The sequence below is a fragment of the Aphelocoma coerulescens genome, chromosome 5, assembly GCF_041296385.1.
Source record: "Aphelocoma coerulescens isolate FSJ_1873_10779 chromosome 5, UR_Acoe_1.0, whole genome shotgun sequence".
In the NCBI taxonomy this organism is placed as follows: Eukaryota; Metazoa; Chordata; class Aves; order Passeriformes; family Corvidae; genus Aphelocoma; species Aphelocoma coerulescens.
In genome coordinates this window covers 32,311,326-32,326,235 of record NC_091019.1, presented here as the reverse complement: position 1 = coordinate 32,326,235, position 14,910 = coordinate 32,311,326, and the positions used below count along the sequence as shown (strand labels likewise).

Sequence of the window (14,910 nt, the reverse complement as noted above, 5' to 3'; positions counted from 1 at the left end):
TTCTTTAATAGTGGCCATTCTGTATAACAGAGAACTAATTCTTTGATAAAGTTGAGATAGCTGTACATTTGCTCAGCTATGTGAAATCATTGATGTGGCAAAATTAATGTTTTGTGATTAATATGTAATAGAGCTTCTGACTTTGTTATAAAACCACGTAGAACAATACATGCTTTTCAGTGGGGTTTTTTTGTCTTTCTCTTAAGCTCTTTAGTGCAATCAAAATTTTTTCCTAATTCTGAAGACAAAAACCCTGAGGATCCTCTGTCTGAAGTAAAAGATCCTTTACCTGAGAAGCTTAGAAATTCTGTGGTAAGTAGGCTTTCTAATTATTATAATTTTTGAATTCAATTTAAGAATTTGCTTTGTGTTGGTTTGTATAGCATCTGTCTAGATCTTGCTTAGCTCACTCTTGTCACTTAGCATGGTTCTAGTCAGAATGGATATCACAGCATTTCCTTTAAATCTGCAGGTGAACTCATGTGCTACACTAGGAGTATAATGCCTATATTGCAATTTTAAGTTATTTAAAAGCAAAGAGAATTGGAATTCCCTAGTGTGGATTCACTGAAGTATCACAGAGGATCATCTTTTAGCTCATGAATAATAATGATACTTGCTTTTGTGCAGAAGTTAGTGGGAAAGAGTTAATGGTGGCAAAACTATATTAACTCAGTATTTCTAATAATTGTGATGAAGAGCTTTGTGCTTGCTGTTCCAGAAGTGGAAAATAAAAGTGGTGGAAAGTGTTTTGGGGCTTTTTGTGGCTTGTTTGGGGTGGTTTGAGTTGTTTTGTTGCTTGCTTTCTTTGGAGGCAGATGTAACCTGTTCCATTTACTTAAACACTACTTTGAAGTTTTGGTACAAATATTTATGGAAGTAGTAATATTTAAACATTATTCTTTTTCGCACAGTGTAGCAAAAAATAAGAGTTAAGAAGCTTAGTATGTTTAACTTGTACAAAAGAAGGTTGAATATTTATTTAGCTTTGTGTAGGGCTCAGCTATAGGCTGAAGTGTGTAGCTGGGTTTTTCATAACACAGCAATTACAAGCATGATGAGGTGCTTGGTGTGGAAATAAATTATTGTTATTATAATATTATTATTATATAAATATTTAGAGTAGAGAAACTGCAATTCTTTTAACATTGAACAGGAGAGAGTGACCGTAGGAGCTGCAAGCTACTCTTTAGCTGTCAAACGGTGGTGTTAGTCTCCAAGGGGGCAGAGGAGCTGAGGATTTTAATAGCCTTTCTTACTGTGGTTTTTAAAATCAGGACAACTGATTTTTAAAAAGTAAGTTATAGCCCAAGAAGTGAAGGCTTTGCAGCAATAATTGCTGTGTGTAATTATTTGACCGATTTTGGCGTAGATAATCCTTTAATGATTTTCTAGGCTGTAAATATTTGATGGTATTTTTACAGAGTTGGGAACTAGTCTACTAAACTTGAGGCTTTGAGTTGCAATGGCCTAAGTACGCATTGCCCCCTTGTGGCTGACTCTGGCATGACTAGTTTGGGGGTTTTTTTTGCCTGTTACCACCGGCTTGTTATCATTTTTTAGGAGTAATGGAAAATTCAGACTCATTCCTCGGGGTCATTCCAAAGCTATCCTTTACCCTTCTGCAAAGGAGGCAGAAAAGGGTTAAAGAGCCTGGTTGTTTCACCTGGTTGGTAGCTCTGCTTAGGCAGCACTCTTCCAGAGCTCTTATTTGCCCTGTAGTTTAAGCAATTATTAGATCATAAAGGGAAATTTGGTTGTCCCTTTCAGTGCTTTCATCAGTGCTTTAAGGGGATCCTTACAACCTCTCACAGTCCAGGATTAGAGACTATATTGGGTATATTGATTTGTCCTGCCCCATTATAGATATGCATCTTTCCCTTTCACTTAGTTGGACTGATGCTCTTAGCTGTAAGATTTGTCTTGTGGAATTTCTAATGACTTCAGTGGAAGTAGCTAACATTGGCATAATTTGAAAATCTTTAATCAGTGTTACTGCATTTGTGTATTGGAGTCCAGTCTTTCACTACTTTCTTAGCTTGGAGATATTTGCCAACTTTAATGATTCTAAGAGGTCAACCAAAGCTGGTATTTTCTAAAATAATTTCATTTTGACTTTGCAGAGTGAACGATTGCAGTCTGACCTGATTGTGTGTATAGTCATTGGTGTCCTCTATTTTGCAATTCATGTCAGTACAGTATTTACAGTTTTACAGGTAAGATGTTACTTTGTATCTTCAGTTGGCCTTCTGTGTGCGAATACTCTCATGTGATATAAAGCTTATTCTGGTAGTTCACCAAGTCTTCTGGTTAGTTTTAGATTGTCTTTAAACATATAAGGTGACAAGTACATGACTGAAGGTCTTCACTTTTATGTACTCAAAAAGTCATCTTCCTTAGTTCTTTTCTAGTTTCTTCTTGTATTCTAGACTTTTATTTTAGCCTCTGACATAAAACACACTTTTGTTTATCTGTCTCAAATAGTGTCAAGATCATTTTGGAATAAGGAAAAATGAAACTTTTAAAAAATGTTTAAAAGGATTAGTGCCTAAAGTTTGAGGGGCTAAACCTTGACTCAGCAGTTCCATGCTGGCACGGCTGTTTGTAGACTATAGTATCGGGGAGTACCCCTTTACTGGAGTGATTATTTACAGGACTTCAAATATCATCTGAGTTTCAAGTTTTTTACTTGTCAGTCTAGCTAGTGTTACTGCTTTGCATACTTTGAATGTCTGTATGTGGCTCTTGATGATAATGGCATGGGACTAGATCCTGTGCTTAAGTAAAGCATTTTCCTCAAGAGCTGCAGTTACTGCGTTTCTTATTTTGGTATTCTTGTTATGGAACTACTGACTAGCTTATGAACAGCCTTATGTAAGGCAAATGAAAATTTTTTGCATGTATTTTAGAAGGATTTTACCTTCCTGTTGCTGCCTAAAGTTAAAGTAAGAAACTAATTTTAAAAAGCATATGCAGTTAGGTAACTTCATATTTTCAGATGAAGTGCGTTACTTAAGCACGTGTACTTGTGTTTGCTGAGGAAAATATCCCTTCTGTTGTATGGCTGGATTTCAGCACTCCACCTGAATGTTGCTTTCCCTCATTTTTGAGAGACTTGGCTATATGCTCTTCACCAGTTACATAGTTCAATAGGCTTGGGCTTCACAGAATCCACAAAGAGCTTCTGACAAGAAATGCAATCCCAGTTTTGCAATGACTTATCTAGAAATTTAGAGAAAATTTTAAAGAGTAGAAAGCATTATTGTGAAATCCAGCCATAATCCTGCGTTAATTTTGCAGTATTTTGTGACTTCTGTGGAAGGGATTGGTCTTGTGGGAGGCTTCTTACCTTCTCAAGAGAATGTGAAGTTAATGATTTGTTTTTGCTTGTTGTTATACCTCCTTTTATCCAGCCGATGGAAATGTAAATTGGGTTCAGCCTTTAGAGAATAATACCTTTATAAAATGAAGTGCATATGGGTCAGAAGCAATGAACTGTGCAAGAAGATTGGTGTACTATTTTTACTTGAAAGTACATTTCAGCTTAGTGAAAATTTGTTAGATATGAAGGGTTTTTTTTCTCACAGGGTTTCTTGTTTTATCTTAAAATTGGTCGTATAGTTTCTCATGAAGAAATACATTCCCATTGTAATTATTAATATTACAGGAGCACCTGCCTGGAGGCTGAAAAATACACTAGCGAAGTAATATTTTATTTTGTTTATAAAACACAAACCTTAATTTCTTCAATTCTTCTTTTTAGCCTATTTTAAGTTATGTTCTCTATGCATTGGTGGGTACGGTAGGCTTTGTGACCCATTATGTTCTGCCTCAACTCCGAAAGCAGCTTCCTTGGCACTGCTTTTCTCACCCGCTGCTGAAAACCAAGGAATACCATCAGTTTGAAGTCCGGAGTAAGTATTGTTTGTAACACTTTCTTGAGCTTGCTGTAGTTGCTGACCAACTTATTGCCTATTCATATAATTAATATCTTTATTATTCTCACCACTGGAGAATTTAATTATATCTAATCTATAAATGTATTTGTTTCTCAGTTCCTCATGCTTTGATTCCATGATGTTTTATGTATCTTTTAACTGATGATGATAATACAAGTGTTAACATTGTCTCAGAGCAGCTCCATTAAAACATAATCTTCAAAACCATAAGTGGCAAAATTTGTGCTAATGATTGCCTCAAGAATTTTTCATAACAGTCGAGTGTGTTTCACTATGTATTTCCTCAACATAGCAAGTTTTCAAATGTTTTAGAGGTTTAGGTATGGAAATGCTGGTGGAGACTTCATCCTGGCACAGATTTGGTTTTTAGTAGTTTTGTTGACATGTTTAACAACAGCAATAGTGCAAGTGGCCAACTAATGGATAAAGACACCAAGGGACCGGTCTTACAAGTTGATTTGCACAGACATGTGCTTGCAGCTTGTGCTAAAGCCTATGAAATCTTTCCCCAGAGATGCAGAAAAGATGAAGTTATACTGCTCATCAGTTTTCCAGAATGGATAAATGTTGTGGTAGATTGTGGGGACTTCACTGTTGGAATGTTTTTGTTTTTAACAGCAGATTTATGAAATTTGTGTTTAAAAGGCCTTGGAAACAACTGAAATTGGTTTTTCTTTTCAAGTAGTTGTCAAGACAAGAAAGCATTCTGCTGCTTTCAGGAGCAGAGAATTGTCAGAATTGATTCACAGACTTCATACCTTTGTAGCAACCGTTCAGTGTGGTTTTTTCATTGATGTCTAACTTGTGGGATTTTTTCCCAGTGATTGCATGTAAAGATGGATAAACATGAACAGCAATTGTAGGATGATGTCAGACTTTAAAAACTTAAGGCATACAGTTGCATTTTTCACTTCTTCCAGATAATCTCTAAAACTAGAGAAGCTGTAGTTGTGATACCTGGCTTCAGTATTTTTGTATGTATTAGTATTTTTGGGAAAGATGGAAGCCATAGCCAATAATGTTAAATAACAGTTTATAACATCTTCTGATTTGGTCCCTGTAACCTAAAGAGAATTCATGCCATGTCAGTGACTAATAGTCCTTACGGCTTCTCTTGGAAAGGAATGTGAGTTCTTGCTGGGGTTCATGTAGACATGTGCAGTCACTCACAGCACCTTTTCTAGCCTCTTTCAAGTGTGTCTTAACCCTTTATGAAGGCATCAATGTTTACCGTAACTTTTGATATAAGCTCTTCTAGCCTATATTGTAGAATAAATTTTCTTATCTTAATTTGCATTAATTTGAAACAGATCTTAAAATTCTTGTAGAAGTTTAAAAGAAGTTGCTCAAGTGATAGACACTTGTGTTGGCAGGTTACATAGGCTCTTCTGTATTTAAGAGTTGGAAACCAGGAGTCTTTCAGACTGAGTATGGTTAGAAAACATCCTTTTGCATGAGATGAAGCTGTTTAAATGATGCATTTTGTCTATGGCAATGTTGAAATTATTGAAGAGGTGGAACCCAGTTTGTTTCCTTCTGTGTAGAGTAAGCATGTAGCTTGCAAACTGTTCTGTTGTTGTGTGAACAGTGCAAAAACTCTACTGGGGCTGCTGACAGGAGCTTCTCTTTATTTTGGTTAAATAAAACTACAAAAGTCCATTGTGAGAAAACAGTTAATCCAAGTTAGTTGGATCAGGAATCTTTATTTTGTAAGCAGAGATTTTTTGATTTGATAGTGCCATCTGATTTCTTTTTTAATATATCTTGACAGATGCTGCGCATGTTATGTGGTTTGAGAAACTTCACATTTGGCTCCTTTTTGTAGAGAAGAATGTTATCTATCCACTGATAGTCCTCAATGAGCTTAGTAGCAGCGCTAAGAATATTGCTAGTCCAAAGAAACTGGATACTGAGTAAGTATAAAAGGCTATCAAGTAATCTTGAGTATGTCTGCTGTGGTGGAAAATTAAATAGGGACTTCTATGGGAAGACAGAATACCTTAATGGCACTGTCTTAAGAGTAAGGCAAGGAATAAATAAAGCTTTTCTTTATTTAAAAGCCCTGATAAAGCTGACTTAAACTGATTGGAGTATTACACTGTTAAACTAGAAACTCCCATGAAAATAGATCATTCAACTCCTAGCATATACTGTGTTAATTGCATGTTGTGGAATTACCTAGTAGTGGGATAAGTTTGCTTGTTAAGCTTCAGTCAGTCTATAATATGATTATCCAGATGGCAAGTTCAAGATAGTGTTGATATGTTCTGGTATTTTATCAGGTGTAAATTTCAGACTTGTTCCCTGAGTTGGTGTGCCAGCTTGCAGCCCCTCTGTAGCTTTCTCCTCTCATCAAGGAATTCCCCAGACCTCCTAGCCCCTAAGTATAATCCATATCCAGATGGAATTGCACACTGCTTCTTAAATTGAGTCTTAGTTATAATCCCTTGAGCAGTGTATCTGACTGTCTCAGCAAATGATAGCTCAATAATAGGCCCTACATTTTTTATCTCCAAGAAACAGTAGCAAGGTGTCTTTTTTGGATTTGAAGTTCTATTCATTTAGAACAAAAGCGTATAAATACTGAAACAAAATAGAAAATATATTGGGAGGGCAGGTTGTTAGATTAATTTTTGGGGGGTGTGGGGGTAGCTTTTTTGGCTTTCTTGATTTTAATCCCTGCATCTGGTAAATCCTTGCTTTGGGTTTGTTGTCACTGTCACTATGAGACCTTTGGGAGGAATATTGCCATTATGTTACTTTAATTTCTTTTTTTAATAACCATTTGATATGTCAGTTGCTATGTCTGAAAAAAATTGCAGTTCCCTCAATAGAAATTAGAGCAATATAGTCATGTAGGAAATGATAATCTAGCGTTCATTATCATCCTCTTGATGATTAATCTTGCATTTTTGCATTTCAGTATTCACAACCTAAATTAAAGACCAGGTTTCTCTTCAGAGTACAAGGATATTTCATATCTTCATTTTTTTTTAGTGGCACACTTAGAAATAATGCTAATTCTTGAACACTGATTGGCTTGAGGATACTGATGAAAACACTTAGTAACCTTTTAAAGAAAAAAATCTGAAGTTGTCTTTAAAAAAACCAACAAACACCTTCCCCACCCCCCAATTTCAAAAGCAAACCCAAATCAAAGTTTGAAGAGATTGGTCTTGCATGATAGCAACAACTTTAAGTGGTCTTTAAACCCTGTTCAGATAACAGGTAATAACTGTTTTGTGTGACTTCCTTACACAGGTTGGGTGCTTTAATGATCACAATAGCTGGCTTGAAGTTACTGCGTTCATCATTCAGTAGCCCAACGTGCCAGTATGTCACTGTTATTTTCACAGTGCTCTTCTTTACTTTTGATTACAAAAATTTTACTGAGACCATGCTGCTAGATCTCTTCTTCATGTCCATACTCTTCAGCAAGGTAACTTTTAACTCTATTTTTAGGTGTTTCGGTTCATCCAAAGGGGAAAGCAAATGGATAGTCCTATCTGATAGGTAATCTTGCAGATTCTCAGTCTTTTGTACTGTAGTAGATATGCTGTAAGGCAACTAAGGTTTCTCTTTCCCAAAGCATTTATGTTGGCTTGATAAACCTTATGTAACTTTCTAAACATCTCCTGAGTTTGTACGTAGAACAATTAAGTGCATGTTATGTTACTTGCTTTTATAATTACATCCTTTTTCTAAGTCTCAAAGCTTCTGGTAGACCAGTAAGAACTCTAGGATGACCAGTAAATTCCTCAGGATGCAAAACATGTTGGTTCTTACCTAAAACACTGAATTGTTTTTCTCTTTTTTTTTTTTCCTCTTTAGCTTTGGGAACTCTTTTATAAATTGAGATTTGTATATACCTACATTGCTCCCTGGCAGATCACATGGGGGTCTGCCTTCCATGCTTTTGCCCAGCCCTTTGCTGTGCCACGTATCCTTTGAAAATGCAAACTTTCTCCTGAAGTTGTGTATTTATAACTTCTGAGTATTGTGTTATAATGGATTCTGCATTATGGGGTAAGACTACTGAAGGAACAGGTTTGTCTAGTGAGTATTTACAAAGAAATTGTGCACGCTTTCTGCCTTGTTACAATGCTGTGAATTATACAGTAACAGTAGGAATAGACTTGTGACATAAAAGAAATGTGGACCAGAATTATTATTTCTGAAATTTGCGCAGCTTTTCTTTTGATAGTCATTCCCTTTTACAGGAGTCACTAATTATGGTTTTAGTACTTAAGTTTTGCATTTTGGACTTCTGTAGGCTGGTCTGAATGGAGTGCTGAGTTAGTATTCTCAATAGAATTTTTGGGAATGACTGTCATGTCTAGTGCTGGATTTTCATCTATTTCTGTTTTTAAAAACAAAAATAATCCCCTTATTGCTGGAAATACTACAAGCATACTTCGCTGCATAGAAATTCATAGGGAACTCATTTTGCTCTTCATTGGTGTTGCTGTCTGTATTGAACACTATCACAGAAGCTAAAAAGAAGTAGTTGTTTCTTTGCTTTCCTTAATTTTCTTATCCTACAGATTCTGCCATGTTGTTTGTCCAAGCAGCTGTGTCAGCTTTCTTCTCTACTCCATTGAATCCTTTTCTGGGAAGTGCAATATTCATCACTTCATATGCCAGGCCTGTCAAATTCTGGGAAAGAGACTACAAGTAGGTGAAATAAAGTTTAAAAAACTTTGTTTTTAATAGTGTAAATATGTCTAAAGTGTTGGTTTAGGGGTTTTGTTTGTTTTTTTTTAACTTGCTAATTTCTGCTGGTTTTTTCCCCCTCAAAGAAAACCAGCGTATAGCACTGAAAGTTTTCTCTAAACCTGTTTCTGAAATACTGTAGCAGCTGTTTTTTACACTAGGAACATTTGCTTCAGCTGCTTAAGTAATTTCTACTTAGAGGTATGCCCTCCTGGTGATTTTAAACATAGAATTTATGGTACTGTGAAGTGCAATTTTAATCAAAAAGTGAGTTTATGTATAAAAAGGTTTAGGGGAACAGCTCATAGGTGTATTTTACCTGTGTTCATTATTTCTCTGCTCACAGCAAAACTGGTTAAACTTAATATAAAGATCTTTTAAAGTAAGTATTTTTTTTGTTCAAGGTGGGATCAGTAGTAAAAGAATCTTCAGGGTCAGATTGTGCTTCCTTTTGTTTTCTCTTAAGTTCCCTATTGCTGATAGAGTATTAGACCAATAAAGTATTGTATAAACAGCATAGAGGAAGTTGAATGGATATTTCTGGTATTTATTATTTCCCTTCTAACATTATTACAATTTAAATGTGATGTTTCAAATCTTAGACTAAGTGTTGTGGTTGTAATTTCAGACAACGAAAAAACTGTCTAAAAATTAGTATTTCACTAAAGTCTACTGAAATGTTAGCTGTGCTAATTTAATTGTTAAGTTATTCTCATATCTAAACCTTTATGATATCTAAGAAAATATATGCGCTTTTACCTAACGTGCAAGATTATGGCCATTTACTGTGGACAAACTTTATTAGGCATTATAATGCTATCACAGGCAGAAAATACTTCTACATATGAGAAGAGCAGCAAATATGCATCTGAAGTTATTTTAAAATAACTTTTTGAAACTATTTCAGTGGCAATATTTAACACTGTATTAGAAGTTTCTTTCCACAGACATTCTTACAGTAATATATTTTGTGTTAAGCATGCTTTATTTTACTATTTCAGCACAAAACGTGTGGATCATTCAAATACTAGACTGGCTTCGCAGCTTGATCGGAATCCAGGTAACTCTCCTAGCTGGATTTTGGTAGTTGGTTTGGAGTTTTTTTGGGGGTTGGTTTTTTTGCAGGGGAGAATGGGGTTGTTTGGGAAGTGGGTTGGTGGGGTTTTTTGGTTTGTTTTTTTTTGGGGGGGTTTTTTTTGAGGGGTGAGTTTTCTTATAGTGGCTTTTTTTTCAAATGTAAATGGATTTTATAGGACTCATGATCAGTTTGCCCTCTGATCTTGTCCAACTGTGCCCAGCCTCTCTGTTGCTCTGTCTACTGGTTTTTTTTCCATCATCTCACTTGCTTTGTTCTTTAGGCTCTCCCATAAATTTTGATTTCACTCTTAGGGCTTGTGTTCCTGCTTTACCTTTTTATTTATAATTGTAGCATGCATTAAACTTTTTTGCTTTTTATTCTTGAGTAATTGAAAAAGTGCCAAGCATTATTTGAGGATCTCTCAATACCATGGTGATGAGACCAGTACAATAGACATTACTGAGATATGTCTGTGCTCCTTTGATTTTACACTTCATTATCTTGAATAGGATGATGGGAGATGCATGAGTGGAACTGAAGGAATAATTTGGAAAATGGAGGAGTGGCTAAGAAAAAATTTGGTTTGAAATACAAATGTGACTCGGCATTCATTTGGAGTAGTTATTCCTTAAAAAAGGGGGAAGTGGGGGGTAGAGTATGACCTTGGAACAGCACTGCTGTTAACAAAAACATAGGATTCAATGTGAAGTAATAATTGACATTCAAGCTTGATGTTTTTCTGCAGTTTCAGATAACCTAAATCCTCTCTTCCTGCAGGTTCAGATGATAACAACCTGAATTCTATCTTCTATGAACATTTAACCCGTTCCCTTCAGCACAGCTTATGTGGAGATTTGTTGTTGGGTCGCTGGGGAAACTACAGTACTGGGGACTGCTTCATTCTAGCCTCTGACTACCTCAATGCACTAGTACACCTTATAGAGATAGGAAATGGCTTGGTCACCTTCCAGCTGAGGGGGCTTGAGTTCAGAGGTGAGTGTCCTAGACTTCCTTAACTGTGTGCACTAAAAAGTAGGCTTCTGCTTTGGAAACTGATGTTTTTTCAGTTCTTTCCTGTTAATAAATTGCTTTGAGAATGGCCTGTAGGGCCTCTTGATGCTCCTGTCACTTGATGCTAAGTCCCTCTTTCCATTTTAGTGCAACATGGCTACTGTGATTACTTTTTAGAGAAACCTAACTAAAATCAGATCCTAGAGTGATAAATTAAGCTATCTAAATCTTTTGTTTGTTGGCAGATAGTTCACTTAGTGTTAAAAGAATTTAATTGGAAATAAGTTGAATTTTAAAGTCTTCTAAACAGAAGTTCACATTAAAACAATCTCATGAAGCATTCAACTCTTTCTTCATTCCTCTATTTTCTCCTAAGGAACTTACTGTCAGCAACGAGAAGTAGAGGCCATCACTGAAGGTGTAGAGGAAGATGAAGGTTTTTGTTGCTGTGAACCAGGCCACCTTCCTCACATGCTTTCCTTTAATGCTGCCTTTGGGCAGCGTTGGCTGGCTTGGGAAGTGCTTGTAACAAAGTATGTTCTGGAGGGTTACAGCATCACTGACAACAGTGCAGCTTCCATGCTTCAAGTCTTTGATCTCCGGAAAATTCTCACCACTTACTATGTGAAGGTATGGTTTGGATCAGTGCAGCCCGTGGAGGGAGGCAGGCTGGGTTACACCTGGGAACTGCTTAATGTCTTGAGCTCGTGATGTCTGTCATGTGAGGATCATAGGGTGTGATGATAATTACAGATGTATGAACACCTTCTTCAAAGGAGGACAGAGTTTGTTGTACTGATGGTGACTCGGTGCCCTGGTGGTGAGCAGGACAATGACCCTGTAGTCTAGATCAGAGAGAGGACACCTTCCAGCTGAAGCTGGAATAGAACCTTTAAAACTGTTACCCAAATACAATAGCTCTGTTGTAAATGAAAAGTTGCTTAGTTTGCTTTTGTAGAGAAAGCTGAGCTGCTTTGGTCTTCATAAGCTGTCCAAACCCATCTTTGGTTCTTAAAAAAGAAACAAGCCCTCTCCTCCAGTTTTAAGAACTTTAGGCCTCAGATCCTTTCAGATAATCAGGGTACTAATTGAAATCTTTCCTAAACTACTCTCTTTCTGAGAGCTGAAAATTTTCAGGTTAAAATATTTCCAAGATACTTATTCACACATGCACACAAGTTGTGTTCCCTAGCATGGGGGTCTTAAACTGTTTTGTGTTTTAGCTTTTTTTAATTTAGAATTCTTTAGAAATTCAGTATCTAAGTGTCCATGTTAACTAGATAAAAATTTCCATGTATTTGTTTTGTGCAAAAATTACAGTGAGGATCCTATCCCATCCTTTTTGCCTTTCCTTACTCCTTCAGTGTAGGCTTCAGAAATCCTGACAGTCTTTGAAAAATACTCCTATGCACCACCTGTATTGTGTTTTCTGTGCAAGTCTGTTGCACCTGTGAGCTGTATAAATGCTACTGTGTATCACTTTTGTTCATTGTCAGGAAAATAATGCAAATAAGTTGAAAACAATTGAGATTGCTAACTGGTTTTTTTTTTAATTGCAATACTGACTCATATTTTTAACTGCTACTGTTTCAGGGAATCATCTATTATGTCACAACATCCCCCAAGCTAGAGGAATGGTTAGCTAACGAGACAATGCAGGAAGGACTGCGGCTGTGCACAGACCGCAATTATGTGGATGTAGACCCAACATTTAACCCCAATATTGATGAGGATTATGACCACCGTCTAGCAGGGATCTCAAGAGAGAGCTTCTGTATGATATATTTGAACTGGATAGAATATTGCTGCTCTCGAAGAGAAAAGGTAAGTATGTGATGAAAGCCATTCACTATTCTCGGATAGTGTTACTTTTTTCCTATTAGTTTGACTTACAGATGGGTTTAATGCTGATTTTTAAAATAGGTATGTATAATTAAAGTATTTTGATTGAAGTGGTTTTGATCTTCCACTTTTGAGATGTCAATTTAATAAATTCTGTAAGTAGTGTATGGCTTAACCAGTTCATTAATGAATTTTATTTGCCAGCTCAAATCAACCAGTTGAATCTTAGATATTTATCTACATGCAAAAGGGTATGTCTGCAGAATTGATGTTTTGTGCTTAGCGTTCACAAATCAACCCTAACTTAAACAAAAAAGCACCAAAACAAAAGTCCCTAAAACCCAAGATACATGTTGTGAGCTTGTAAGACTTACTCCTTCTTTCTCAGTGAACACAGTATACCATTCCTTTGGACCACTGGAATTGTTGGCTCATGGAAACAATCGTCCTATATTCAGCCTTTTCTTCTTTCTGCAATCCTTCCACCTTTTAAATAGGAGTGTTAGTATGTTTGTAGAGGAATGCTCTGACTTCTTACTGTTTACAAAATAACTCTGTGGTGTAGTCAAATTAGTGTTGCCTTTGAGAATAAGCAGAATTTGACTGCGATTAAAGGGACAGGAATATTATTGGAATTTACGTGTTTAATGAAGGATCCAAGACTTTAAAGAGTTCAGTTTTGCTTTGGAGGTAAAGGATCAGTTAGAAGCCAGTTTTAACAGGGGTGAGACTTAAAGTCCTGTGGTCAAACAACAGCCAAAGAAAATTATTTCCCTCCAAAAAAAGAACATGAAATATTTTTGTATGTGTACTGAAAATCAGATTTAATCACTTAATTTGAGTGTTGCCATTTGCTAGGGTATGAGATACCCTGGCTCTACTACTGGCTTTGAACTGAGGGCAAGTCTCCCCTAACTAACCCCTTGACTAAAGCTGTAGTCCAGGGAAGTTCTCAGGTAAATCAGGCTTAAATACTCCTAACCAGTGGTAATCCACTGTATTCACTGAAAATATTTTTGTCTAAACCCCATGGTTTTGCTAATCAGCAGTTTGCCTACAAGATACACATACCCATGGGGAATGTAGCATACATCTGTTTAGCTAACAGGTTGTCTTGTTTCAGTTAATCTGTGTGTTTGCCTTTACAAGTATTCTTGGGTACTTGTAAAACTCTTGCTTAGACTTTGAAACAGAATTGATTTTTTTAAGAGTAACTGCTGTGGTAGGTACATACACACGCTTGAGAACTGCTACGTTTGGGTCTTTTTACTCCTTCTGTCAGAACCTTCTTTTTCAGTGGCCATTTCTTTATTCCATTCACCTAATTTATTATTTTTTCTTTTGTTATTACAAGCCACTGGATTCAAGTAAAGACTCACCCCTAGTGACATTGTGTTATGGACTGTGTGTTCTGGGGCGGAGAGCATTGGGAACAGCTTCACATCATATGTCCAGGTAATAAAACGTTGCTGTAAGCTTCCTGTCCTCAAAATCTGAGTTCTTAGATTAAGTTTTAGATGACTACCTTTTCATAGAAGAAATAGATAATTACTGTCATCTTTCCTTAAACTGGGCAGGTTTGCTGTGTAACTGTGTAACAGCCAGTGAAATGTAACTAAAGAAAAACAAATGAGGGAGAACTTGAATTTCAGCATATTGTTTTATTGAACTAATTCAAGATGGGAATTCTGGTATGGGTAAAGACCAGTTATAACCAATGGAAAAAAAAAAAAACCAGGAACTGATCAAGTTCTAAAAGTAAGCTCCATTTCCTGCACCAAGTAGATGTCCTATAGGATGTAAGGGGAAAAAGAGAAAAGTTTCTTAAAATGAAAAAATGATACGCCTTGGTGGATGTTAGAGACCATTGTGATAAATGTCACAGTTTAGCTGGCTCTGTGGCAAGCAGTTGTGGTTTGTACAAATCTTCAGCTCACTTCTGTTGTCATGTGGCAACTTTCTTGAAGACTGACAGCCTCAACTCTAGAAAGCAAATGTAAAATACTGCTATAAGATTCAGGAAATCACAAGGTGGTGGCTTAAAAAGAAGCATAATTGGATGTGGAAGCTATTGGTCATCTGGGTGCTGACTATAAAAACTGTTCTACTTCATGTTCAGCGCAACTGTTAATTAATTCTTCTAAGTACCAGCCAATTGCCTCTTGAAGGTTGTGCAGATACGGAGTTGCAATATTTATTAGAGCACATTTGATTTTTCACTCTTAAGTTAGCTTAGTAATTGAAAACAATGCCTTTTAAGCATGAAAAGTTGACAAGATTTTTTTGTTCTAAAGTATGGGCAATTGA

At 36.4% G+C, this 14,910-nt stretch overlaps 1 protein-coding gene across 10 annotated transcripts in view; it reads left to right on the top strand.

Annotated features, from left to right (window-relative positions):
- PCNX1 (pecanex 1) overlaps positions 1–14,910 on the top strand; it is a 90,770-nt gene that overhangs the window by 58,684 nt on the left and 17,176 nt on the right. For all 10 annotated transcript variants that reach the window (XM_069017534.1, XM_069017540.1, XM_069017539.1 and 7 more), the window contains 12 exons: positions 207–312; positions 2,124–2,216; positions 3,764–3,914; positions 5,731–5,872; positions 7,221–7,398; positions 7,791–7,899; positions 8,504–8,633; positions 9,674–9,732; positions 10,528–10,743; positions 11,138–11,391; positions 12,355–12,585; positions 13,958–14,058. In XM_069017534.1, coding sequence (XP_068873635.1) covers positions 207–312; positions 2,124–2,216; positions 3,764–3,914; positions 5,731–5,872; positions 7,221–7,398; positions 7,791–7,899; positions 8,504–8,633; positions 9,674–9,732; positions 10,528–10,743; positions 11,138–11,391; positions 12,355–12,585; positions 13,958–14,058 — 1,770 coding nt within the window. The remainder of the gene's footprint in view (positions 1–206; positions 313–2,123; positions 2,217–3,763; positions 3,915–5,730; positions 5,873–7,220; positions 7,399–7,790; positions 7,900–8,503; positions 8,634–9,673; positions 9,733–10,527; positions 10,744–11,137; positions 11,392–12,354; positions 12,586–13,957; positions 14,059–14,910) is intronic.